Below are 27,904 nucleotides of genomic sequence, written 5' to 3'. Positions count from 1 at the left end.
GCACAGGTGAGAGTGAGCTGTGCTCCTGGAAGGGGTGGAGTTTGACTCCACCTCCTCTAAACCTCATTTAAGGGCTGACCACCACTAAGGCAGCAACTCTTGGAGATCATTCCTTGGTGGAGATTGTCTCAGCATTTCCCAGTGAAGGAATCCATATTGGTGAGTTTTTCCTTATAAATAACCTTTTGAATGTCTGTTACCATCTTTGTATCATTCCATCTTACAGGAGACTACACAGAATATCTTCCTAGCATCCCAAATGCTTTGCTACAGTGGGTAGAGATTTTTCTGAGGAAGGTATATCATCACCTCCCACTATCGAAGACAGAATGTGATTAATACTCCTAATGCACTGAAAGTGCCAGCTAAATGTCACGTTAAGCAACACTCCTTGCCTCCCAGACACAGGAACGGTGCTCCAGGATAGCTCTCAGAGGACACTGCTGCTGCCATCCCTTTGCTGGTGCTCCAGGATAGCTCTCAGAGGACACATGAATGTACCTGCTTTGCTCCTGCATCACAAAGCACATATTTCTTCTCCCATCTCAGCTGCTTGCTTATGCCAAAGCTCTTTGGAACATGACAAAATGGTTCCTTACTAACCACACGTCAGCAGTCCCACATGGGTCACGTTGCTCCTTAAAGAGGTTAGCAGCTCTGCAGGGGAAACTTAGACGTGTTCCGTGACAAGCAGGGAATTGCCAAGGGGACTGTGACCGCTGCCTGGCAGCTCTGTAGGCTGCAGCGTGATCCATCCGTCAGCTCCCTCCTCACCCAGAGAGCTGTGAATCAGCAGAGCCTTCAGCAGGCTGCATGCAGGCAGGAACTCCCAGCAGGGGGAAAATGCATTTAGGAGGCTACAAGCAAAGAACACACACAGTCCTGCTCATCTATATGGAACAGAAGGAGATGGGTAACATGAAAAAGGAAAACAAGGGAGAGGAAGAAAAGGAGAAATAAGATGAAACTTGGCAAGTTGTTCTCTAGATACTAACTCCTTACCTGGCTGCTCCACGTGCACAGTGCAGTGCTGCCAGATGTATATTCACGTATAACAGGCACACCTGGCATCCTCAGTGAAGGGATTCGTCTTGCATTGTTTAGGAATGAGATTTGTTCTCAGAGTGTCCAAAAAACCCACCCCAAGGCGCATGATGCACACAGCACTGCTTGCTCCAACCACCAACCAACACCACTTCACTGAAGAGCACGTGGCAGGAGCTGGCAAGAACGTCAGACATTCCAAACTGGTCTGCCAGAGAGCTGAGCAACGGGCATGCTGCTCTGGGAGAATACTGATGGTTCTGCAATGCATGAAGCAGATACACTGCTCCAATCCTAGGACAGAGGCTTCTTGACTGGGCTTCAATTCACAACCCCAAGTGGAGCCAGCTGGGACTGCCACCATGGGAAACTGCCCATCCCCTATGTCCCACGCTCACCAGGCACGCAGCATGCATCACCAGCACTACCCCAGCAGCACACAGGTGCCCTCCCTAGCATGGAGGGGCTGCAAATGGGGCTGGCACGCAGCATGGCGCCCATCGCACTTGGACATGTGCCCACACGGAGCTCAGCAGCAGCCTGGCATCTCTTCCTACCCCTTCTATAGCTAAACCCAGACCATCTGTTGAAGTATTTCTCCAGACCGTTCCTCTCTTGGGAAGGGCTGGGGGCTGAGTTTAGTTATTTATACTGCGTCTGGCATTTCTGCAGCGCTCCGCACTTCTGTGTCCAAGCAATCTCCTCTGGCAGTTCTGGAGAATCAGAGTGGGATATCACTCCATTTTCATTTTTAGTTTTCTTTAAAAAAAAAGCATTATCAAAAAGACAACAGCTGCCCACGCCGTGCACGCATTTAGCTGCTGCAAAAGCAAGTGGGACGCAGTTCAGGGAAAGAGGGTCAGGCGAACACAGCGTGTTTTATGTCCCTTAGAAGAATTACCACCCTTGCAAGATAGCCATCATAAACAACAGCTGTTCCCCAGGGATGAGATGAACCAACAAGTGTTCCTGTTGCCTCACAGCACAGAGAAGAGCTCAGCTTACCCAGAATGTGGATGAGGAAGCTGTCCCCAATCTTAGGAAGACAGAGCAGGAAACAATGCAAAGCTGTGCGTTCATCCTGCCTTGGGCACTACAAATAAGCCTACCTGGCAAAAGAAGGAAAACAAAGACAGCAGCACAATGGCTTCACCAAAGGGCCTTGCCAAAGGGGTCATGGCCAAGAGCATGGGCTGCAGACTGCTTTCATGTGTGGAGTAAGAGCAGGAAGGCTACGCATCCCAGTGATGAAATTGAGCACTGAGGAATTTGAGCCCTGTATACGTGATATGCACGTGGGAGATCTGCCCGTACTACTTGTAGCGCTCAGAACCCAGCCCTGAAGCAGTTGAGCACTTAATTTGAAGACGGCCGTTAATCATACCTCTGCTTCCAGGGCTGAGCAGCTGCAGCATGGCCAAGAGAAGGGCTGCTGGTAACCTGGGCACACTGCCTCGCTTCAGCACAGGCTTCTCAGAGTCCTCTGTGTCAGGATGACTTTCCCAATACACAACACACCACATCGGTGAAAGGAGGGAGCTCAGCAAGGGGAGGCCAACAAGGTGGAGCCACCCACCCACAGCAGCACCAGAGAAGTGAGAACAGGAACTGATTGTGGAAAGTTTAACAAAATAAACAGAAAACTGCATGCCTGCGAGTGGCTCACCATGGGCTGCGTTAAATCAAGGTAAGCAAAGAGCTCACAAATTAAATAAACAGCATCCCATCACGTTTCCTCTGACACCAAGAACAAGCATTCCTGCCTGGGTGCCTTTCCAAGCAAATAACCCCAGTGTGGGCAACAAATATGCCATACTTTTCTATTTGCAGATGTGTAAGAGGAAACTGCCATGTAGAAATCCAAACCACCCAGGGCGGCAGGGTCTTTGCAGGGGGTTTATTTGGGTGTATTTTACCCCTCATGGAAAAGCTTTTCTTAAGGGATCTGTAAAATTGGTCCTTTAACCAAGGATGTCAGGTCAGGTAGGTATTTCCCCCATCTCATACACTAACCTAAGTGCATCTGGAGAAGGAGAACAAATGACCCTAGCATGCTGCCAGTGACTCCTACCTCTGTGTAACTCAATACTGCATGCTATCCCTTCTTAAAATGGCAGTGGGACAATCTTCTAGGGCCCTGGCATCTTACTAAGACATTAACAAGATTGCCAGGTGTCAAACAAGGCCATGAATGTTCCCTCACAGCAGGGCCATGCTCCAAGTTATGATCCAACCATGCTCCATGTCCCAGCACAGCCATCCACCCCTGCCCGGAGTGCTGACCTCAGAATGCAGCACATCTCCTTGTGACCATCATGCCGCAAACAAACAAGCCCAGGAGCTCAGCACCAAAGAATCACAAAATCATTAAGGTTAGAAAAGACCGCTAGGATCATCTAGCCCAACCACCAACCCATCACCACCACACCCCAACAGTCTCCATGTTTTCTGAACACCTCCAGGGATGGTGACTTCACCTGCTTGGGCAGCCTGTGCCAGTGCATTGCTGCTCTTTCAGAGATGTTTCCTAATAGCCAACTTCACCTGGTACAACTTGGGGCCATTCCCTCTCATTCTATCACTGTTACCTAAGAGAAGAGGCCAAGACCCACCTCTCTGCAACCTTCTTTCAGGTCATTACAGAAAGGAAATGCTGCATCTGCATGAATGACGATATGGAGTACTGCACAGTTCAAAATTCTACAAGGAAGAAATTCAAAAGGGGTAAGCACTTCTGAAGTTATGGTGTTTGTTTACTGGTGAAGGGCTTAGAATAACTCAATTTGGGCCTTCTCTGTACCTTTGCTGACAACAGAAAGCAAAACAGCCTACGACTGAGAGCACAACTGCCAGCCAACCCCACACGATGCGCTGTTATCAGCCCAGCAGCACTCTGGTTTGATTGCCTTTTGCTTGCCACTGCCAAGAAGAGCACTTAGGAGGCGTAAACCAACAGCACGCAGAGGATCAGAATCACTGCGGCTTCCAACCCGGCAGTCACAGTGTGACAGGTCAGGTCCTCAAGGCAAAGCCAGCCTAGAAGTGCCAGCAAGCAGCTCAGTCTTTGCCAGAGTGCTGAGATTTCTGAGGAGTTAAAAGAAACTGAGATTTTAGGCCAAACGAGTAGAGCTGGCATCCTGCTCCGATGCTTGTTGGACTGACAGCGTGGCAGCAGGAAACACATGTCGAACCCCCCGCAGCAGAGAGGCCTGGGGCACTGGAAAATCCAATTCCCACGAGCCAAGCAGATCTGCAGGGTGCAGAGGATGAGAGGATGCTCGGGGTCTCCCCTTCCAGGGGTGACCTTGAGGAAACCCCAGAAGCTATCCACACTTGCACGCTCCCATCCGCGGTAATAACCTTGACCTACCTCCAAGAGCCGGCTTAGGAAGGAGCCCAGCGTCGCGCGGAGGCCGACCCGCCCGTCCCAGCCCGGCGACGAGACGGTAAGGCGCAGCGTACAGCCCGGGAGCGGCACGGGAACGGCTCCCCACGGAGCAGCGGCCGCCCCGCCGCGCTCCGGGCGCCGCACACGTGTCCCCGCGACGGGGAGGCGCGGGCGGAAAGAGCGCGGGGCGCGTCGCCGGCGCCCCCAGCGCCGCGGGGAGGCCGAGCCGGGAGGGGGGACCCGAAGCGATCCCCCCCTCCCCGAGTCGGGTTTCGCCCCACACGCGCTTCTGGCCCCACCTCCGGGCAGGAGTAGCGGGCTGGGGCAGCGCGGGAGGCGAGCCGCAGCCCCGGGCCCGCTGAAGACGAGCGGCGGACACCATGCGGGGAGGGCGGCGGTGGCGCTCGTCGGACGGGGGGATCGCACTTACCGTGCTGACAGCGGCGGACTCCCGCCGGGGCCCGAGGCCGGTGTGCAGCGGGGTACGGAGCTCCTCTCCCGCCGGCTCGGCTCGGTGCGGCTCGGAACGGCTCAGCTCTGCCCTCTCTGGTCGCGCTCAGCGCAGGAAGAGCGAAGCGGCCTCCCCGCCCGTCGCCACTGGGCCCTCCCCGCCCGCCGCCTCGACCGAGTCGCCATGACAACGAGGAGCGGGGCCGGGGCCTGCACTGCGCTCCCGGACTGCGAGGCCCTGGGGAGAGGAGCTCCGGGTGCTCAGATCTGCGGGAAAAACGCTGCACTCCCCTCCTCCCTCTTCCTTACATTCCCTGCAGCGTTTGACATAATAACGACCAGCCTGAGGATGCGAGAAAGCTGTGCATGGAGGTGCTGTGCAAGCCCGTGACATCAGGTCCTTGCTTCCAGGACATCACTGAGGGCTCTGGACCCGACAGTGTCCATAGGCTGAACCCATGCTCTGTAACACGAGCGGGATGTGCAAAGCCTCCTGGCAGTCTTCACCCTGATAATGGGTCTCCAACCCAGCCCTCCCATCAGCCAGCTCCCTGGTGAGCTCCCTTACAGCACAGGTAAAATTACAGAACAAACAAACGGGTTAAAAAAATAACACAAAACAACACCTCAAAATGTTATCGACAAAATGAAGACAAAGCTGGTTTTCATGAGTGGACCCTGACTGCAGCTGCCTGGCTTTACCATCTCCAGGCCACAGCAGCAGCTCCCCAAGCACCATCTCTGACAGAACAACGGTACTTTCTGTTGTTTTTGCCCAATTCTGTACTGAAACAGATGGATTCTGTTTTTCTCACTTCTGCTGCAGATTGAGAACAACACCCCTGATGAGCACGGAGGAGGCAGAAAGGACTGCGGCACCATCATGCAGACACACACGTGCAACGGGATGAGGAGCCCATACCTTGATCAGACCTCCTGATGTGGGTCTGCAGCTGGCCAGCTGAAAATAAGGAGTCTGTGAAGGACGAGCAAAGGGAACTGCTTTTTAAAACAGTTTAAAGGGTAGCAAAATAGAAGAAGAACACAGCTGGCTTTTAGCGTGGTGTCTGATAGCAAGATCTCTGTGCTAGACTGCTCTGTGCTATTCCAAGAATTTCAGCGAACACTCCCTGATTTATATCAAGGACCCAAAAGTGAGAATCAGGTTCTGGATTCCCTCAGAATCAGTTCCAGCCTCACACACGTACAGCCAGGGATGTGGACCAGCCGGTATGCAAGGAGCAAGGAGACTTGTATGCTTCAAGGTCAGGCTGGGTGTGATAGCAGTGGGTCTGTGGTCTTCGGGGGGATGGATAAATACTAGATGGGGCCCACAGACCTGATTCCTTTTACCAGAAGATCCACTGAGGCCATTTCAGCAAGCTTTGGAAACTAACAGACATGAGGTTGACAGCAGCAGCCAGTCAGACCTGTGTAGTTCTTGGAATAATGGTCATTGACATCACACTGCTGAGGAAAGGACAATAGAGCACAAGGCTAACAAGCACACCGTGTACACAGAAATGGCAATGAAATGGAGTTGGGATAAAATGCCCAGACATGTCTGAGGTGTGCACGTGCCTGAAAATGAGAGGAGCTTGTTATCAGTCAGACCTGTTACCTAAAGTGAGAAGAAGATGCCAACCAGAGGTCAGTAAAATATGAGATGCTAGTGCTAATGAGATGGATGTAGAAGTAAAAAGGGAGAAGCCTGCACTACTTTTGACCTGGAAATTCAGCAAAGAACATGGAGACAAAGCTCTCTCCAGAAAGCTGGTTCCTGATCATTCAGCAGCTATTCTGGAAGGAGACTCTGTGCTTTGTGGGATTTTTTTGGCTGAGCATCATGCCAGGACCAACATCCCCATGTGCGGACGTGCTGGGACAAAGGGACACAGCCACTAACAGTGCAACTAGAGGGGACTCATCTGATGGAAGGACATGGATTGGAAGCAATGCCAGCCACTGCAGATGAAGATTTTCTGCCTTCCTGGAAATCTCAGGTACAACCCTCCTTGTTCTTCTTTCCTTTCCCCTCTTGACTCCCCCTAGGTCTCATCAAACCTTTCAGCTCAGGAAGCACAGCTGCTACCAGTGTCCCCCACAAAGAGGCTGCAGAGCCAGGCAGAGAAGATCCAGGCATTTGCCACTGTAGGGACTTCTTTGGGTCCCCGCTCCACCAGCATGATTTGCAAAGGCATCAGTGGGTTTCATTTGGCTGTACACAGTGGGACTAAAGCTGAGCTGAACTCTTTGTGGGTAGAGGGGAACAATTATGCTATTTATCATAACTTGCTGTCCCCTAGATGGGCTGGCTGGGCAGTGCTGTCCCCTGGCAAGGAAGAGGTTAACATTGCCCTGCTTTAATCTGAGTTTCAATAGGACTGCAGAATCACCCACTTTTATTTTTGGTTCTGCTGCATAACAACAACTGCTCTTTGTAACCTGCACAGAGCAAAGGACCTGTTTCCTCTGGCAGCCTTTAAGAGAGGGGATTAAAAAAGAGCAGAGGAACAGAATTCACATTCAGCAAGTGCCAGGTTGTCAAGGTTTCCTGTGCTCTCAGACATGGTTTATTTCTCTTGCCACACACAAAATACATTTAATACTGTCCTGACCAAAGAGGAGCTTCAAAAGCAGCAGCGACCTGTGAGGTTTGATCTGACATCCTGTCCAGGCAGGACCCCTGCCGTGGCTCACACCCCTGCCCTTCTGTGCATGGCAGGGAGCAGAGCTCAGACCCTGCTACACAGAGATACTGCCTGCACAATGTGATTCCAACACCCAGAGAGGCTCAGCAAGTGTTTTGTGTTTCTCTGCTCCATGCTTTTCCCCATGCAGAACTGAAATCTCAAAATCCCACATCTCTTGACAGAGAAAACAGTGGGGAAAACATCAGCTTGGCTGACAAAGAGAATATGGGTTGTTTTTACACTGCCGAGGAAGTGCATCAAATTCAGTCTGCCTACAGGAGGAAGCTTTCCAGAGGTTTCATTTTTCAGCTTCCTTCCCCATTTGCATTGCTTTCTATTTCAGTAAGTTATGGAGTGCTGACAAAGTTTCCAGTGCATGATGAGTGTGGGTATTAAACAGAGGCTTAAAAAAGACAAACCTGATGAGCTCTGTTGCTGATATCTTGGCCTAGTGGCCATACCGGACAAGAGAATGGTTCTGGTAGACAATTTAACTGACAAAGATTGAAGAGTTGTTAACAGACTATTAGCACAAAGTCAACATCATTTCCAAGAAAAATCAATCTCAAATAAGCCCAGTCTTCATTGAGACTACAGGACTGATTGCCAAAGGTAAGGGCACAGAGGGGATATGGGAGGCATCCAGCATCCAATTGCTGAAAGTACAGCAAAAGAGCTTTAATTGATTCAAAGACTCATTAACTGATTCACAGATTCAAACCTGGCCATCACCCCCAAGGGTCCAAGACCACAGAAGCATGCAGGTGAGCCAACATAGATGGTCTGTCTACCCCCTCTGGCCATCAGTCCTGAGGGAGCTGTGTTTTTAGAAGCTACCTGATTCAAATGCTTAATAAACAACAGGAGGAAAGCCCTTGATGCTTGAGTCATACAAGCATTCTTCACTAGCTGGCCAGCAAGCCCTCCTGCCACTTTTTCTCAGTGAAAACAGTAAAATCAGGGCTCAGAATTGTTAGTCTCTGAGTAAATAAACAGATCAATAAATGCACGTTTCCATCGCTGCTCACTAAAAAGGGTTACAGGTGCAATTTGTAACATTTGTGACATTTAGAGACAGTAACGTCTTGCAACTCTGTTATGCAAAGGCCCAGGAAGAGCTACCCAGACACGTGCAGTCTCTCTCTGTGCCTGGCATAGTCCTGGCTTGCCTGACACTACAGACCCCACTCCCACACTTTTCTCCATTGGGTTTCCTGCAGCAGTGGTGCCTCGACACCTCCAGCCCAGCTCGGCAGCCAGCTCTGACTCCTACACTCAGCACTGAGAGCACAAAGGAAAGCAGCTTTCTGCACTGCATGCTTATCTCCCTCATAAAGAAGCAGGGCACTTTTGTTTATTGAGCGCCAATGAATGGCACAGTCTTGGCTGTGAGATCAACCTCCAGGTCCTGCTCTGGGCACGGCTGCTGACAGGGAGCTGGAGGCTGCATCCACTTATTGCCATGAGATGATAAGATGTTGGAGCTGTCTTCAGCTCTTTCAGGGCAATATTATTGAGGGACCCTGAGCTCTTACCTGAAAAAGCTGATGGTTCAACCTCTGCCTTCCAACCGCTGTCCTTGCACAGCAGTTTACACAGAATATCTTCTTTAAAGAGCACAATCTTATTTTTCTGCCTGAACTGTGACCAAATCAGACGTTGTAAGGGATTTTTCAGGGTGTTTTCTTGCTGCTCTCAGTGCAGCAGGATTAAAGCCTTGTCAAGATCTTCTGCCCAACAGTAGTTATGCTGAAAGACATGAAGGACATACTGGGCCCCAGAAGCCAGCAACCTGTGTGGGAAGTGGTGTTGGAAAGGACCAGCTCCAACCAGCAGCACATCACCTGCTCAATCTCATCTCTGTCCTCAGGTGAATTCAGAAAGCACAAAGATTTCCTTTTTCTCCATCTTGGAGGGAAGAAAACCCAAAGCATTTGTCCTTATTCTGGAAAGACATTGCTTTTTCCAGAGGGAATGTGAGTCTACAGAGGCTGTGCTGAAGAAGAAGCAAGAGGAAGATTCATACCTAAGCTCACATCCTCCTCCAGCTGTCTAGTTACCGAGTCCCTTGGCCAACTCTCCTGTCCTATTTCTCAATGCATTCTAAAGCTTCTCTTTATCAGCACAATAAAGCATAATGAGAGTCTGGGGTTACCCAGAGCACTTGTATCCTCATCCCATGCTTATGCCCAAATCTTGAAACTCTTATTGCTGCTTTGGAGCTAAGTCTGTCCTATGGGTGGACCTGCAGTATCCATCCTGGTACCTTTTTCTAACATCTGCTTTGTGGATTATGAAGTCATAGAGCTCAACCATTTCTCAAGCTATTTGTGTTTTCATTAAAAATAGCTATAAATACCAATGTTGTTTCTGACCCACGCAAGCACGGTCTCCCCACATCCACATGGCAGCAGGAGAAGGACTTGCAACACCACCTTGACTTTCTAGAGGAAACTATTAAATAGAGATGTCTTATCTGCTTCCTCTGCCTGCTTCAATTTTTCCACCTACTCCATTGTTGCCATCTTACTCATCTCCTGCCTGAGAAAGGCAGCTCGAGCCTTTCAGTCCCTCCACATGGGAACGCATTCGGCTCTGTGTATTCATTTGGCTTTTAACAGATCATTTTCCCACCAATTTATCCAATTACTTTCTGAACACAACATTTATATTTTGGCCTCGAACATTTCACAGCAATGAGTCAGCGTTAGAACGACGCACGGTGGGGGAAAAGTACCTTCTTTTGCTTTTTGCAGGTGCTGTTGGATCATTTCATTTGGTGCCACCTAGTTGAGAAACAGCGGATAGCAACCGCCTACACAACCTTCATTCCTTCCCAGGAGATGTAACAGTCTGCTGTGAACAGAATAAAAATTGCTCTATAATACTCTTTTTTGAGCATCCTTCCTGCGCCTTGTGCACTTTACAGTTCTGCTGTCTCCCAGCTGGAAAAGGCATTAGCTGCTCTGGTGTTCAGTGAACGAACTGTGCAGAAGGATCCCAGTCTCACTCTCCCAAAGCAACCATCAGTAAGGGTTAAACCTTCAGACCTAGGGCAAGGAAGGAAGACAGAGGCAACATTCTACATCTTCATGATGCCTACCTGACTTCTTCATTTCCAGAGCTGCTTCAAGGAAGCTGAGAACCGGAACAAGTATCAACCAGAAAGGAAACCAGATTCCTTTCCCTTTTGAAAGAAAGAGCAGAGTAACACTGACTAACATGGACACAAAACTGTAGGGTACCAATCAGCAGGACATTTTATCAAATGGTGGGAGCTGAAAGTGGAATCTGGGAAGCAAAAGAGGATATTCTTGTTTGTAATGAATTAAGAGTCCATAAATAACTAAATAAGAAGAGAAACAAACAAACAAACAAACCACAATAGGCATCAAAAGACAAAAGCCACTTCATTTAATTTTTTTGCTGCTTCAACCATGTACTGCAACTGTAACCAGCATTTCCCACACATAGCAACCAACTTCAGGCTTAAGAAGGAGTTACTGTGTCTCCAAGAGTCTACGGATACAGATAACACACCTGGAAAGAACAAGTTTCTTGTTGACTTTCATCCAGTGCAAATATTTGATGCCAAGTCAGCTGAAGAAAAGAGCAGTTGGGGGTTTGCTCTGATTTCCCAGCAGCTCCATATCCTTAGCTGAGTGCTTCGCTCAGTGCTGCTGCAAGGAGAAAACCAACCAGCAGCAAGGCCACCCAGCCCAGCAGCTGCTATGCAGCAGCAGACTGGAGATGATACATCTCTGAGGTAGTTACTTAATATCCATCTCATGTTACAAGCATAAGTTCGGATGATACTGCCTAGGCTTTGGCATATCTGTCTCCTGTCCTATCTCCTACATCTGCCCACTAACCCCCCCAGCAGCACTTGTGCTGCCTAGATCTGGTCCCCATGAGCTCCAGTCATACTTTCAGCCTTTCAAGCTTATACCCTAAACGTGTTTCCTGGTTAGCTCCTCTTTAGCACAACGAAGCTGACTACGATGACACCATTAAGTCAGCTGGAGTCTGTCCTGCAGCCAGGGGTACTCAGAGCTCCTCTCCTCACTTCCATGAAGCACTGCCCAGCACAGCAGTGTATTTATTTCTCATACTTCAAACGGAATAGCAGACCATGCAAGGACATGAAACAATTAAGTGCTTATTTTATTTCTAATGAGAGCAATATGCCCGAATGCATCTTCTCCAGAACTGGAGTTAGAAACAAATACCTTGCTGGTATACATCAGAATTCCAGGCAAGAATTTATGATGCGCTACCAGAGATTACATGCACCCTAAAGACAACTGCTGACATAAACCCAGCACAAAACCTGAGGGGAAGCATGGCCTAAGAGATCAGCTCTAAGTAACTCCCCAGGCCCAAGGCTACAGCTCAAGTCTAAAAGTCCTTGTCCAGTGCTATAGCATTCACTCCATGCCCTCCATGGTGTCAGATGATAGAATGCCTTAAGAAAAAGGAATAACTTTATGCCCCTCTTTCAATAGTATTGTTTGCACGTCTGAAGTACAGCATTCGATCACTGATGATTATTCACTGGGGGAAAAGGGGAAGAAAGCACCGTGACTTCTCAAACCTAAAGCTGCAGATTGACTTTGGATGTTATAAGCTGACATTTTTATACAAGCTTTCAGACTGAGAATATCCCTTTAAATACTGCTCGGAGGGTGGGATATGCTGAATTCAAACCTAATCTGACTGAGCTGAACATATGTAGATTACAGTAGACATCCAAACAGCCTGTGTGCAACATCCCACTGCCATTAGTGGGCCATTAGTTGAGGCATATTATGAGATGTGTAACAGGAAGAGAAGGGCACATCAGTAGTCAGTCACTGCACAGTTAAAAAGCAATAAATGCTTACAGCCATTTACAAGGTATTCAAATCACAAAACTGGGAGGTTTGCTCAGCACAGTTGATGCTGGTCCCACAACAGTGCTAATGTTACAGCTGGCCAGACCAGTTTTTAAAATGCAAATGGATATCATGCTTTTCACAAAGCTCTGCAAACTTCTCTACTAGTACACTGGCACATTTCACAAAGAGGATGTGAGGAATCTCTCTTGGAAACTGCAAGGGAAAATTTACTCTCAGGCAAGTTAAGGTCTCTTCAGGATTATGGATCTGCACATCTTTGTAAAACAAGACTGTAAGTCTGTCAAAGACACAAGTGCACGAGTGACATCTAACAAGCCTGGCAGGTGCTGGAGCAAAAATCCTTAGGTTAGAACTTGAGATTCCCCTATAATAAAAACCTGTTCCCTTCTGCCAGGTGCTATGTCATGGCTATGGCAGAGTCTTCAGTGCTGCTCTCCTGCTCCAAGCCCACACGGCGGATGGACTCTCTGTATTTCTGCCGTCCCAGCTCAATGATGGTTTCGATCTCATCAGCAATGTCCTGGCGGCCGCTCTCTTTCATGGCTGTGATCAGCTTGCTCACACACTCGGGATCCTCTGAGTTTTGCTGGGCCCATGAGAAAAGCATGTCCAGGATTTGCTTATCAAGGTCCTCTCTGAAAAAAAGGAAAAGCAGGGAAGCAGGGACATAACCAAGACACTCTCTCCTGACTGGCAACCCAAAGAGGCTTTACCTGAGTCCAAGCCAATGGCTGAAGCCCCACAATAAAGTAATCCAGACACAGGGTCCTCCGTGGACTGTCTTTTCCCCAGCCATCACACAGGAGTTGTAGCTCCTGCACTAAAATCTCTCCAGAATATTTCTCTAACAGAAATTCCAAATTAAAGCATTCTGATTTGGAATGTAATCCCCCCCATAGCAGGTCAGTCATAACATGCCACACTTCTACTTTCTTGACTTTTTGGCCAAGATCTTTTGAATTACCTGTTATTGTATCCTATGCGCTCTATCTGCCGATAGGTCAAGCCCAGGTTCAGGCCAATGGTCTGCCAGTCTGCTCCCACACGCCTGGCAATGCTCAGCAGGTTTGCCTGGGTCAGGTAGCCAGTCTCAGCATTGCCCAGGTTCAAGGGAAGGAAGGAGAAACCATTTGATGAACTGGAGGTCTCGCCCCAACGAGGTTTCAATCTCTGTGTCGTAAGAGAAGAGAGAAAGAGAACCTGCTAAAAAAATTATTGTCACAGAACACGGTGCTCATTCAGCCTCCACACTGAAATTTTCCGTCCTGTACTGGGATGGTGGAAGATTTTAACTTAGGGCTGAAGGGACAGCTGTAAGAAGCAATGAGCACTCACACTGGCAGTGACCTGCAGCGCTCAGTGCCATGGAAAAGTATCAGATCACAACGTTCGTACTCACAGCTCATACTGGCAAATTTCTTTCTTGCTTTACAGAGCATTTTTTAAAGAATCATTTAAGTTCTTTGACTAGACTCCCAACTCAGGTTGCATATGTCAGAAAAGGATCATTGCACATCATCCGAAGTGAAGCATTCAGACTACACAAGTATTTATTGCTTTCAGTTTCTTGAAAAATGGTTAAGCTTCATAAAATAAAGTGCCTTTCTTACCCTCTAGGAGCCAGTGGCTCACACCAGAACACTTAGGACCAGCCCTTGTAACTACCTCATCCTAAGCCATTCCTTTCCTCACCAGCATGAGCTGAGTGACTAAGAACTGCATAAACAAAACAGACACTTCCTCCTCCTCCACATTCTTCATACATTCAAAGGATCCACCCTCCCTGACCGTGCATCCTTCCAAGTGCCCTGACTGGCGAGATGGGCACGAGTTGAAGACTACTCCCAGTTACTCATATTTCTCCATTGAGAAGTGGTAATGGAGAGCAGAATAGCACTACCACAGCAAAGAAAAAGCACATGGGAGATTTCTCTGCACATCTGATAGAACTTTGATGTAAGAAGATTCAAGGAACCGTCTGGCTATGTTTCAGTGATCCACCACCACAACTCAACCCTTCATTTTACTTACAGAAAACTTCCTTTGCACGCAAAAATACCTGAAAAAGAAGACACTTTCTTTCATTTAGATGGGCAATGAATGATTTATTGCAATCAATCCTTGCATCCATTGTCATAATGGAAGACAAAACTGGCTGAGCAGGAAGGCCCCACTCTTTCCTCATATAGATTAGGAGACAAACTAACTCACAGGCAGTTTGATCGGCAGAGTAGCGAGCCAGAGGGAGTCTGGTCCTCTCCTCCTCCTGCTGGCGTCTTCAGGGATGCTCTCAGGAACTGCCCCTCGGTAGAAAGACACCTTTGCAAACAGAAAGCATGCAGTGAGACTCAGATTCAAGTGCAATGGGCAAATCTGTTTGCAGCATAATGTTTCTGCCTGAGAAAGAGTGAATTCTGTAGGTATGGCAAAGGGAGGATAGTTGGTCTAGATGATCTTGTAGGTCCTTTCCAACCTTGTGATTCCATGATTCTATGATAGGTGAGAAATTCATCTATCCTGAGTCCATAAACATGGCCTCACAATTAAGCGTGACTGGGAGGGGCACTGAAGTTTCTGCTATAAAGGCTGGGCTCTGCCAACACCCCAAGAGTTAATGGCAGGAATGTAAAATCAGTGAGCTATCCTGATGAGTGATCCTTCCAGGTATAGTCAATGAAGTGAATAGCCATAGGAAAGAGCAGAAGAGTTATGCCCAGAGCTCAGAGATCATCATGTGGAGCATCATAAAAGCGATGATGATGATGGTGAAGAAGAAGGAAACAAAATGTCAGTGTCAATTGTTGCTCACCTGGCCTTTTACAGCTTGGCCTTTTCTGTCTACAGGGGAAGTCACATAGATTTCCTTCATGTTCTTCAAGTGGGAGTAAAAAATAAATGAGAGACGTCCGTCCACGCAGTCAGGGCGATCTGTGTCAGAGAAGCAAACAACACTCAACCTGTGCAGAAAAGTGTGCACGTTTCCAAGCCTAAGCAACAACCCATCATCCACCAGCAGCTCTTTTGCTACCGTCCACTCCTACTGAGATCTGAAAGAATACTAATCCCTGTATCATTTCTGGGTGCAAACAGAAAACTGGCTGCGGAGAAAGCAGGTCCTGTGGGTGTAAGAGGAGAATGGCCACAAGGTGGAGACCAAGTTCAATAATGAAAGGCAAGGCTATGGAATGTTTGTGATGGGGTCCTCAGCTCGCAGCTGTATAAGACATCTAGTCACAGTGGGGCATGAAAAGGAGTCATTGTGAGTTTTGGTCTTGTTCCCTCTTTTCCTTCTCTCCTAATGGAGAGGAAGCAAGAGAGAGATATGCATTGCATTTGGTGATAGGAATTCTTTGATCTGGATTCATTTCAGAAATACCTTCTCAGAGAAGGCTTCTTTCTATATGTTCACCTAGAAACAAACAATATGAGTTAGATCACCATAGGCATTCCAGTGCACCATCTGAGATGCCAGGAAAAGGGCATTACTATCTGCAGAAACAGATCAGTCATAAAATTAAAGGGATATTGCCCTTTGAAGGCTACAGCAGTGTAAGAGGAATCATAAGCCTGTAAAAACTGCCTTTATGGGGAAAAATAGACTCCAGGCCTGGAGCTAGGAAAGTCAGAGAGGCAGGAACAGCAAGGAGCCCAGCACTACCATACCCATATCGATGCTGATGCCTCTCTCAAACGCTGCAAAGAACTGCTCTCCTTCAAACATTTCCACCATGTCAGATGGCTCAGGTCCTCGGTAGCGGTCCTGCAGCTTCTTCAGCACTGGGTCAACCTGGCAAAGATGACAACACAAGACTCCACCTTCGGTCTGAAGCAAATATCTGTCCCCAGACATGCGTCCCTATACCTACTATGTTCCCCTCGCTCACCTTCAATTTAGGAAAATGATTTTCCACAGAAAGGACGTAAACAAATGAACAAACCCCCACATCCTCTGTACCAGATACATTTAGTACAGAATAAAAAGGTATCATCAGCAACACCTCTGTCTTTTTTAGCAGGTCATAAGCCTTCAAAGAATGGGATTTACTTGCTACCATTCTCCTCTTGTAGTATGTCACTAAAAACATCTTCTCTGCAGAAAGCCACATGGTACAAGAGCATGTAGCTGAGGACATCAGAGAACTCATTTAGGTAGTGCAGCCTGGAACAACACTGCAACATCTGGGGTCTCAAGGCAGTGCAAGTGTGTCTATTTTTCTTTATATCTGTATCAGCAAACCACCTCTTTTACCCCGTGAACATCCCTGGCAACAAAGCAGACCCCCAACATCCTGATCTCACTGTGAGTGCCATTGCTGCCTTCTTGTGAAACAGAATTGTAGCCCAATATCCAAGATATCAGGAACCCTTACAGTTGTTTATGCCCACAGGTCTTCTCAGTACAGGAGAACAAATAAATTAAATGGAAGCAACTAAATCAGAGGATTATACAGAAGCCTGGAACATGCAGGCCAGGCCAGTGCTAGTTGTCTGATTAAATAACCCTCGCCTCACTGACCTGCACTGTCTGTTAAGGTATAAGTTCTCCAAAAACAGCTATGTGCAGAGAGATAATAGCATACCTTAGTCTTGACACTGGGGCGGAGAGCAGGACCATTTGGCACATTGTTGCCCTTACAAACTACAAAAAGAGGCCCAGGGAGCTTAGGAGAAAGGCAACTCAACTCATACTAGACCTTGTGCTTGGGGAGACACTGTAGCAGGACTTGCTCAGGATCTTTCTTCCTCTGTAGAGCAATGAAGTTCACCTGATACATACGTAACCGCTCATAAACTTTCTTGGCAATGCCTCCTATGTAGGTCTTGGTGGTGTACCACAGCCAGTACCTGTCAGACAAGGAATTAAGAAAAAGGATGGATCCTGCCTAGGAAGAGAAGTTGGTATCATATCCACGAGACTGTCAATAGTTTGGGTCTTCAGTGATCATTTCTTCACAGGAGAAAAAATCAAATCAGGATTTGAGAGAAGATGGGTTTCTCAAGCAATGCTTCAGCAGCTATCTTATCTGCTGATTCTGGCTGATGGAATGTAAGTACTCAGACTGAGGGGGAAGGAAGTATTTAAACTGAAGAAGACCAAGGGCAGCGAGGAAGAAATGGTGAACTTGGGAGATGAGAGGAATGTGGTCTGGAAACCTGTAGCTGAAGGATTACAGATTCAGAGTGGGAAGCACTAAATTGAGTGCATTTGCTCAAAAGACACTGTGCTTGCAAATCTGGACTTCTCTGCATTGCCAGACAAGAAGGACTGAAAGCATTCCAAGGGGAGCAGAAGCTTTTCTCCAGTGAAAATACACAACAGGCAAAGGGATTGGGATTATTATCAGCAGGTAAAAAATGATGGGTAGAGACAAAGTGCTGAGCTGGATCTGACTTGCAAAGGGAAAGAGAAATAGATAGAACTAGTGGCATAACTCCCTGGGGTTTGGGAAAAGCAAGACAGGGAAACACCCCATAATTTCCTCAGGATTAATCCTGCACTTACCAGGAGAAGTGGGTGACTTCAAATATTGCATAGAGATGAGTGAGTTCCAGCACCACTTGACCGGTGATGTCATCCCAAGTTTGGCCCTCCACATCCCCACGAAGAAGATGCAGCCTTGAACAATCCAACTTTAACCCTAAAGACAGCAATGATCAAAAGTTGTTGCATACAGCAGAATTCTTTAACGTGAGATGAATATATGTATATGCCTTGCTACCTTTATTCAGGGCTTTTCAAACCCAGCCACAGTTATGGGTGATTTACCTTATAAAAGTGCCTGGTTAAGTCTCAGGCTTTTCTCTACAGCATCAAGAAGTAAAACTCAGTTAAAGAGCAGTAATAAAAGGATAAGGCAATCTGAATGCCACAATATTCTCCAACAACAGAGACCCACTGGACGATTCTCATCATCAATGCTTAGGGCTATCAAGATTTATCTCTCTCTAAACTTGCGGACTGGAGGCTTTTCAATCCCAATGCACTTCTGACATACAAATACCAGGTAGTCAGGTGACAAAGGCCAAGTCAATACCCAAGAATCTTTTACTTCTTCACAAGAAATAAAAGATATGTGGCTCCGAGCTTGGTGTGCCTGGCAGGGGTTTGGGTTTTTTGACCTTGGCTCTTTGCACGAGACTGGATCGGTTGACAACTTATAGGAGTGGCTTCTCCCACCAGTCAAAAGGGGTCTTAATAAGAGAATTGGGTAGGTTCATCCAGAGGGCTTTAAACTAGGTACGAAGAGGGGTGGGGTTATAGTTGGGCCACCAAGATGGAGACTATACTCAGTGTCTCTGTGCTTGCAGGAGAGGGGTGTGCTTCTAAACACCTGAGGTCTTGGCCCTTGGTGAAGGAGGAGGGCGACTCGCCTTGCACCCTTGTAGGAAAAACACAAGGGCTGGTGTCAAGCTGGTGGTTGTGGAAATGCCTGATAGTGGTCACGAGGGTATTAGGGCTGCTGCTGATCGCAAGGAGGCCAAGCTCAGGTGCCTTTATGCTAATGCACGCAGCATGGGTAATAAACAAGAGGAGCTGGAGGCCATTGTGTGTTCAGAACGTTTTGATATAGTTGCCATCATGGAAACCTGGTGGAATGACTCCCACACCTGGAGTGCTGTGATTGAGGGCTACCAACTTTGCAAAAACATAGGCTAGGTATGAAAGGCGGTGATGTAGCTCTTGATGTTAAAAAAGACTGTGACTGCATGGAAATCGATAATGGTGATGATAGGGTTGAAAGCTTATGGATCAGAATAAAAATTAAGGCCAACAGTACTGATGTTATTGTGGGAGTTTGCTACAGGCCACCTACCCAGGATGATGAGGTGGACGGGATGCTTTATAAACAATTGGGGGAGGTCTCGAGGTCACTCCCCCTCGTTCTGGTGGGGGATTTCACCTTCCCAGACATCTGCTGGAATTACAATACAGCAGACAGGGAACGGTCTCGGAGGTTCCTAGAGTGTGTGGGAGATAACTTCCTGACACAGTTGGTGAAGGAGCTGATGAGGGGAAGCAAAACTCTGGACCTGCTGTTTGTTAACAGAGAAGGTCTGGTGAGGGATGTAAAGGTTGGAGGCCGTCTGGGACAAAGTGATCATGAAATGCTGGATTTCTCGATCCTTGTCGAACCGCAGAGGGGAGTCAGCAGAAATGCACCTTGGACTTCCAGAGGGCGGACTTAACCTCCTTAGGACCGTGATTGAGAGGGTCCCCTGGGGGGTATCTTTGGAGAGAGTGGGAGCCCAGGAAGGCTGGGAATACTTTAAGGAAACTGTCCTAAAGGCGCAGGAGCTGACTGTCCCAAAATCACAAAAGACGAGCTGACGGGCGAGGAGGCCAGGCTGGCTGAACAGAGATCTTTGGCTTGATCTCAAGAACAAAAAGAGAGTTCATGGTCTCTGGAAGAGTTGGTGAGCTACTTATGAGGATTACAGGTATGCAGTGAGGCTGTGCAGGGAGAAAATTAGAAAAGCCAAGGCACAGCTAGAACTGAGCTTGGCTGCTAAGGTTAAGGAGAATAGTAAATATTTTTATAAACACATCAACAACAAGAGGTTTTTAATGACCTGAGAGCATACAGAATTGTATAGGAAATTGGTAATCACAGCCTGAACCTCTGATTAATCAGCTGAGGCAAGTGTCCAGTCAGCTGTGGGAGCACAGGTGAGAGTAATTTAGCTGTGCTCCTGGAAGGGGTGGAGCTTGAATCCACCTACTTTGACCTCATTTAAGGGCTGACCACCACTAAGGTAACATCTCTTGGAGACTGCTTCCTGGTGAAGGTTGCTGCAGTATTTCTCTGTGGGGGCATCCATATTGGTGAGTTTTCCTTTTAAATAACCTTTTGAATACTTATCGTCATCTTTGTTACCATGTTTGTATCATTCCACCTTACATGCAAGCAAAGCTAAAAACTCTGTTATTAAAACTCTGTTATTAACAGTAGAGTCAAAGAAAATGCCCAGCTTGCTGCTTGCTGTTTTGCTCACAGCCTTTCTGCTTTCCAGTTTTGAGAATAAACTGACCTGTGACCCCAGGTGGGAGTGGGAGCTGAATTCTCACAGGCCTGAGGAAATCTACCAGGGAATCCTGGGAGAGGCAGAGCAGAGGACTGGCTTTGCATCCTGCATCACCTGTGAGTTCCACTATCTCTTCTGCAGAGACTGGCAGAACCTGAGCATAGAATGCAACACAGATAAAGGAGCAATCAGACACCCAAATCCTCTCATTTCCCACACAATACTCCCAAGCACTCAGCAGGCAAATACAGCTCTTGGCTCAGGGCACAGTGGGAAGTGGAAACGTAATGAACTTCATCTGAGTTTTGCTTTAATATTGGCATCAACTGGGCAAGTTGGGACAGGCCAATGCATTATAATAGCACTTAGCAGCATCCACCAACTATAAAGAACAACTAATTTTAGTGGGTCTGCTCTAGAGTTAGATGTGCTTAAGTAATCCCCACAAACCTCACTTGCTGAGCTGTTCTGACAGACTCAGTGTGTTTTGAAATGGAACAAGAAGAAAATGATGCTTCTCTTCATGGTATCTTCGTGCTGATCTGCAGGAGGGAGCAACACAAGAAAACCCACTTTCCCACAGGGGGCAGCTTGAAGAACAGCCCATTTTGCAGGCAGGAAAACTAAGGCAGAAAGTGCTAGGAGATGAGGCACCCGTGTCAGACACTACTTCCTGTAGGGCAGACATTTCACTTTGTGTTTTGCTTTCTGACACAGGTTAGCAGCTGCAAGAGGCTTTTTTAGGCATACGTACCTGCAGCTTAACACTGCGAGTCTCTTCAGTGACTCCAGGAGGGAAGGTCACTTTGATGTTTGGATCCACACTGGAAAAGAGCAATGTCCCCTCTGCTGGCACTTTGCATTCATTTTGCACAAGTCGAGACACAACAAGGAACCAGGAGAAGTGAAGAACACTACAGTGAGCCATGTGCTTCTGTAACAGAAGACAGGGAAGAAGAGAAAACATGGGCATGCCACGCAACACTATAATGGCAGGAAAAAGAAAAGCAATAATACCTAAACAGATAAGAGCACCAGGATGGAAAGAACATAAAGTCATCACCTCCAGCAGACACAGTTCCATGAGAAAGGAATCCTACAGCTGAAATCCACTCAATTTCATAGCAGCCAGTCAAAACTCAGCTAGTGAGATATTTCAAGTGGACTCTCCCATAGCTGGGCAAAAACAAAGAGAGTGGCAGGAAAGATATGTGTCACCGGTCACTCTAGCCTGCTTACCTTTGACTTTCTCTTCTTCTCCACTCGTGTTCTCAGGTCACTCCAGCTCTGCCCACTAAAGGTCCGAATGACCACCTCACGCTGGTGAAGAGTGTCTGGGGAGGTATATGGCATCCAGATCTCTACCTCCTGGCACAAAAGCAGTCCCGTAAGATACCAGCATAAAGCCTCAAATCAAGCCTAGCTCTGCTTAGTGGCATCCTGGGCAAACAAGAAGAGGAAGAGCATGGTCTGTATGCAGGAAGTAGGGCAGGAGATGGGAATCTGCTCTGTCATGCAGCCTCAGGGGAGGTGACAAGAGACATCTGATGTGCTGTATATTGTGACTGCAGGAAATGGCGAAGTAACCTTTCAGTGGGCAGAAATGGTAAAATAACCTTTCAGTGAGTTGCTGTCAGCCATGACCAGCATGAATGAAAATGACATGATCAGACTTTTGGGGAACCACGTGAACCACTTTCCCTGCAGATTAAGGGCAAATGCTAAAAATCATGGAGAAAGGGTTGTGAGCGAGGAAGGTTATAGCTCAGCTCAAGCAGAAGTACTTGGGATGAAAAAGGAGCCGGAACAGCACAGTACCAAGGAAGCTGGCTGTGTTCTTTGAGTCTTTGCAGTGCAACTTCTTTGACAGTAAGTCCTGCAGCTACTTGCAAATAGCAGTGAGGGGGTTAGCTCGCTCTAAAGTCCTAAGAGAATCTCCCAAAAAGACTCTGCTGAGCTACTGCATAGGCAGATTGTTCAGCAGCAGCCTGTGTCTGCCCTCACCTGCTGGAATTTGACCCCATGAGGCTGCAGCTCCAGGACTCTGCTCAGCAGGACATCATGGTGTCTCAGCTTCACCCACCAAGGGTCTGGTGCCAGGGTTCGGAAGTAGATCCTCACAGGGTCAGTGGCAGCCTCTGGTGGAAAGCAGAAACGGATGCCACAGGCCAGGACCACTTCACAACCTTCAGAGGTCACTGTGAAACTTCCAGAAGAAATACATGAATGTGTGATGCAGCGATGACTCCAACCCTTCAAAAAATCAGCAGAGAAATCTCCTACTTTGTGTATTTCCTTAGCCTGGGGAAAAGGAGGCTGAAGGGGGACCTTAATGGCCTCTTTCAGTACATGAAAGGTGCTTAAAGTGAGAGTGGGCCAAGTTTCTTTTCACTGGTGACAAGTGACAGGACGAGAGGAAATGGGCTCAAGTTGCGCCAGGGCAAGTTTAGGTTGCATATTAGGAAACACTTCTTTACAGAAAGGGTAGTTAAGTACTGGAATAGGCTCCCCAGGGTGGTGGTTGAATCGCCATCCCTGGATGTGTTTAAGAGCTGTTTGGATGCGCTGCTCAGGGATAGGATTTAGCAGAGGGTTGTTAGGTTTAGGGTACTATTGTTAGGCTGCAGTTGGACTTGATGATCTTCAAGGTATTTTCCAACCTGGGTGATTCTATGATTCTATGACTGGCCTAGTGAGGCAGTAAACTGCTTGTGCACATACAGAATGTCTGCCATGTACAATCTTGTCTGGGGCGTTGTTGTATCTACTGTAATTAAGTTCTTAGTAAAAAACCATACCTATCCTCTTGTGATGCAAGGAACAGTCTTCGTAGCTCTGTGGCACTGGATTCATCTGCAGCATCCAGGTTTCAGTAGGAAGAGGAGGCAGAGATTATTTAGATCAAGTTAGATTGCATTTACCTTCAAATTTTGGCTTAATCTTAATCTGACACAAGTTGCTAAAGGAACCCTGCCTGCACAGTAGTGGGCTTCATATCAAGCAGCAGCAGGAGGATAAGAAGAAGCAAAGGGGTCCCTGGGCACACTGGAAATGCTGATTCTCTCCCCCAGGTATAACTTAGGAGTTAGAAAATCTTCCACTTTAAGAGACCTGCAGCTCTCAGGGCCACAACTGATCACCTATGGCCACCTGTTGTGAATGTAAGCACTATTGTGGAACTCTGCGCAGATTCCTGCTCATACATCATCTTTGTGTCAGGGAAAGGGCTGCTGCCCTGCAGCCTGGGAAGAAGGGCAAAGCAGGAGACAATTGTACAGTTGAATCATCTCTGATTGTTCCTGTGCAACCATGGCCTGAAGGTCATGCACCAAGTCCAAGAACCAGTATTCTCCCTTAATGCACCCTTCTGACCTGTGTATGGGAAATTGGTAATCACAGCCTGAACCTCTGATTAATCAGCTGAGGTGGGTCAGCTGTGGGAGCACAGGTGAGAGTGATTTAGCTGTGCTCCTGGAATGGGTGGAGCTTGACTCCACGTTCTCTAGACCTCATTGAGGGGCTGACCACCACTAAGGCAGCATCTCTTGGAGATTGTTCCCTGGTGGAGATTGCCTCAGCATTTCCCAGCAGACTGAAGGCTTCCATGTAGGTGAGTTTTTCCTGTAAATAACCTTTTGGATATTTACTACCATCTTTATGTTATTGTGACCATACAGGTTTGTTTCATATAATCCAATTTTCAGTTTCATTGTAAAATCTTTCCAAAGAGCAGGACTAGCAAGCCAGTTTCTGGGACCACCAAGACCTTCAGAACGGGCTTAGGTTCATTAAAAAAACCAAAAACCTGCCTGAATCATTACATCTACTAATTACATCAGGCAAATAAACACTATTCTGATTGCCCCCTGCTTCTTTTCTTTAATCCAAATCCATTCATGCCATGCTGGGCTCAGCAAGAGACTAGCTGGGCAAAACCCACAGAAGCAGAAGCCTTGCAATTACCAGCCTGCAGGGACAGCTCAGTTTCTCCCAGTGGGTTGCCTCGGAGGTGCACAAATGGTGCAGTCTGTATCTCGGGGGGAACAGAACGGAGGAAGTTGTTTTGCAGATCAAGCCTGGACAAGTTGGGCAGGTTGGCGAGCGATGCAGGGACTGTCACCAGAAGATTGCTGTGAAGATGCAGCTGCCGCAGAGACTTCAAATTGGCTGCAGGTTAGAACAAGCAGTGACTCCCCATCCATGCTGTTAATTGTATTGCACGTCAGCTCTCTCCACACACACACACACACACACACACACACACACACACACACTTGATTTTTGGCACTAGATTTCCATTCCTCTCACACATACGTGTACAATAAGGCAAAGGCACAATAGCTCTACCTATCTTTAGTTCCCAAAATAAACAAGGCTGCTGAACTAGCAGAGAAGCAGTGTAGCCATCTCTGTTCTGTATTTTATAGTATCAGTGACAACCCCTGGGCAGTAAGAGAGGAGTCAAGAGCCAGTAAAGCTATGGGAATCTGGGCACTGGAATTAAGAACCTGGCCCACTGGATTGCTCCATGTATGGTAACTGAGTCATGGCCTGAACCACTGATGGAGCACCTGGGGAAAGGACCCAGTCAGCCCTGTGAGCACAGGTGATGGCAATTCAGCTGTGTGACTAAAAGGGGTGAAGCCTGGCTGCACTCCTCTTAGATCTCATTTAAGGGCTGACTACCACTCTGGAGTGATTTCTGATTGGAGATCTTTCCCTTATGGATTTTTCCCTACAAGCCTAGATCTTCAGAGGTGGGTGAGCACTCTTCCTTTGTAATGCCTTTCTATCACAGTAGTCCCTTTGATTATTACACCTCCTGTATCGCCATTCCACCATGCTGATCTTTCTGATTATTACACTCCATAACACAGAGCCTGATTTCAAGCTGGTTTGCTTCCTCTTAAGCCCCAGCTCTTATGTTCCAAGTCATGGATGCTCCCAAAAAACAGCCAGGCTAGACTCAACTATTTTAGGTTGCATGAAAACCTTAGGAGCCTTTTGATTCACAGAAGCATGCCCTACTAATGCCCACAGGGACTGACTCAACCAAGCATGTTTTTTTTTGGACATCCCTCCCATTTTGGCCTTAATGTAGCAGACACTTTGTCCTAGCAACTCTGGGAACAGAGGCAAAGGGCTCAGGGATCCTAGCCTGTATCAAAAACTGAGCAGACTCTTTCTTATCACCTAACAGGTACCTAAAGAATCTGGGATGCTTGATAGCTGATTCCCAGAGAGATCCAGTTCTGTGCAGCTGTGCAGATTTCCAACCTCTTCAGGGAGAAGTTCCAACACATTTTCAGAGAGATCCAGTTCCTCAAGTGCTGTCAGCTCCCCAATGCTCCGAGGTAAGTCCTTCAGCTGATTTTTCATAGCAGAGAAGAAGGTCAGCTTGCTCAGTGAGCCAAAGTTCTCAGGAAGTGTCACTAAGTTGTTGTGGCTCACCAAGAGCACGCGGAGGCTGGTGAGGCAAGGGATGCAGCTGGGCAAGGTGGAGAGGCTATTGAAGCTGAGATCTAAGTGAGTGAGACACCTCAGGGTCCCAAAATCTGTTGGCAAGCTTGTCAGGGAGCCATGCTGACATGAACCAAATTCATCTGTGACAAGGCCACCTAGGTACAAAAGGAAGTAGGGGAAGAAGTCAGTATAGTACTAGGATACCTCACCTGCCTTGTATAACACTCCTTTCTGAAGCTATAATGTGGAGACTCAGATGATGTTTAACTTCTGATCACAATGAGAGGCACTGACTACAAAGTTAAGTTTTCTGCACCTTGCTTCCCTTTCCTGATCTGTGAAAAGGGTAAAATCACAAAGAGTTGCTGGGAAGATATTAGAGATATTACAGTGAACTCCTAGAACCCTTTTACACGTGGGGGAGAGTTCAGAAAGAACCAGGCCACTCCACACACATACCATCACTCAGTGTAGTGGCCCACACACTTGCAAGCCTCTTAATGTTCTTCCCCTATGAATGGTGAATGGTTGAGCCTCGGAAAAAGAAGTCAAGCATACAAAAGCTTACAGAATTCTCCTTTGCCTCCTATTCTCCTTGTGAAGGCATATAGGAGAGGGCAACTGTTGTTACGCTACACAATGGCGAAGAATGTAAACAGTCTAAGAGAAACTTTGTACCTGGGGCATCACAAACTGTAGTCCAACTATTTTATTGCACTTCAGGACGTTCAGAGTACGTGTCCATCTGGCAAAACAAGTATCATAAAAGGCATTGCCATTAACCTCACCTTACCGCAGGAGAAAAGACAAATGAAATGATCTGTATGAGATTTTATAAGCCAGCTGGAGTAGGTATAGAAATGAATCTCAGGCGTGAGAGCCTTCAGCTGGAACCCTGAATTCTTTTCTCTCCTGTGATATTAAGATTTTACCTCCCAAAGATCAAATGACTGAATCTAACATAAAAATGGTATCGTTCATATTGGGATCCTCCTACAATTCAGAGATAAGGAAATCAAGAAATGTTATAATTCTGACATGTAACAGTTCAGAGTGACACACACCCCGAGTCATTCCTTTGATAAAATACTGAACAGCCGCTCCTGGTGTGTGCTGAACCCTGCCAGACCTGCGCTCATTAACACAATGCGAGGATTACATTAGGACTCAGAACAGACCACAACAAGGGCGGCTCATTATACTGACACAGATGAAAGAGGAGCTGAGCGTTTATCAAAAATCAAGCACCTTTCAATTTCCCTCTCCTTAAATAGCAGTGCAAAACAAAAAAAATGCTCTTCTTCTAGAGGATGGATAAAGAAAGTGTTGCAGCATCGACCTAACCAGGCTCCAAAAACTGGTCCCCTCGCAGCTATAGAGGCAAAGGAAGGATATAAATGTCTAGATGCTGATTCTTGTTGAAATCTGCACGCAGCTCTGAGCAAGGCTAAGAGCCGATGCCCTAGCATAGGGCAAAAGCGCTTTAAGGAAGCTTATTTTGCAGGTGATGGGGTCCAGGAACTCACCTTTGAGCACCAGGGACTTCAGGCGCTTCAGATGCGGAAGGATGCTCAGTGCGACGTCAAGCAAGTGATTGTTAGTGCTGAGCCGGAGGAACTCCACCTGCACCACGTCTGCCTGTTGCCTCTCGAACAGCTGGAGCAGCTGACAGCAGCCATCCGGATAAAGATCCAGAGTGAGCCTGTTGTCTGCCAAGCAGGAGTCCGTAAGTGAAGGAGCCCCCGGAGCCTCCTCCCCATCCTTGTCCCCGAGCTTCAGCAGTTCTGCCATCTTCTGCATCTTGTCCATAGGGACCAGACATGCTCTGACTTGCTAGGCGGGCAGGCACCGGCAGGCTGCTGGGATGGGGAAGAGGAGAAAGGATGGCTCTGAAAGAGAGCAGATGTGCACTGTGAAGGCCTCCTGCCCCAGCCCAGGGCGGC

At 47.5% G+C, this 27,904-nt stretch overlaps 2 protein-coding genes and 1 long non-coding RNA gene across 6 annotated transcripts in view; 1 reads left to right on the top strand and 2 right to left on the bottom strand.

Annotated features, from left to right (window-relative positions):
• SLC25A22 (solute carrier family 25 member 22) overlaps positions 1 to 5,059 on the bottom strand; it is a 35,911-nt gene extending 30,852 nt beyond the window's left edge. The window contains exon 1 of one of the 3 annotated variants that reach the window (XM_072338286.1): positions 4,863 to 5,059. The gene's annotated coding sequence lies outside the window, so the exon portion shown is untranslated. Of the gene's footprint in view, positions 1 to 1,002; positions 1,341 to 4,414; positions 4,588 to 4,862 lie in introns of those variants that run through there. The other 2 variants (XM_072338288.1, XM_072338287.1) reach the window with 2 other exon arrangements.
• Positions 112 to 22,444, top strand: LOC140252988 (uncharacterized). Of its 2 annotated transcripts, XR_011903758.1 has the most exons (8): positions 112 to 159; positions 3,678 to 3,768; positions 3,860 to 4,490; positions 5,709 to 6,885; positions 9,253 to 9,445; positions 10,332 to 11,341; positions 20,487 to 20,614; positions 21,774 to 22,444. It is a non-coding gene; the product is annotated as an uncharacterized lncRNA (long non-coding RNA). The 2 variants fall into 2 exon arrangements; XR_011903757.1 differs by lacking the exons at positions 20,487 to 20,614; positions 21,774 to 22,444 and having other exon boundaries at positions 10,332 to 11,670.
• PIDD1 (p53-induced death domain protein 1) lies at positions 11,682 to 27,770 on the bottom strand. Its single transcript, XM_072338285.1, has 15 exons — positions 27,488 to 27,770; positions 25,703 to 26,116; positions 24,462 to 24,665; positions 23,297 to 23,351; positions 22,503 to 22,704; positions 21,738 to 21,866; positions 21,253 to 21,432; positions 20,505 to 20,652; positions 17,977 to 18,112; positions 17,168 to 17,318; positions 16,137 to 16,260; positions 15,283 to 15,401; positions 14,685 to 14,792; positions 13,438 to 13,643; positions 11,682 to 13,108 (listed from the first exon to the last, which is right to left on the bottom strand). The coding sequence occupies exons 1-15, from the start codon at positions 27,768 to 27,770 to the stop codon at positions 12,871 to 12,873; spliced, it is 2,697 nt and encodes an 898-aa protein (XP_072194386.1). The 3' UTR covers positions 11,682 to 12,870.
• Positions 27,771 to 27,904: the final 134 nt, after the last annotated feature.

Source organism: Excalfactoria chinensis, chromosome 5, assembly GCF_039878825.1.
Source record: "Excalfactoria chinensis isolate bCotChi1 chromosome 5, bCotChi1.hap2, whole genome shotgun sequence".
Classification (NCBI taxonomy): Eukaryota; Metazoa; Chordata; class Aves; order Galliformes; family Phasianidae; genus Excalfactoria; species Excalfactoria chinensis.
The sequence above is the reverse complement of the archived record's forward strand: the minus strand, read 5'-3'. Positions and strand labels throughout refer to the sequence as shown.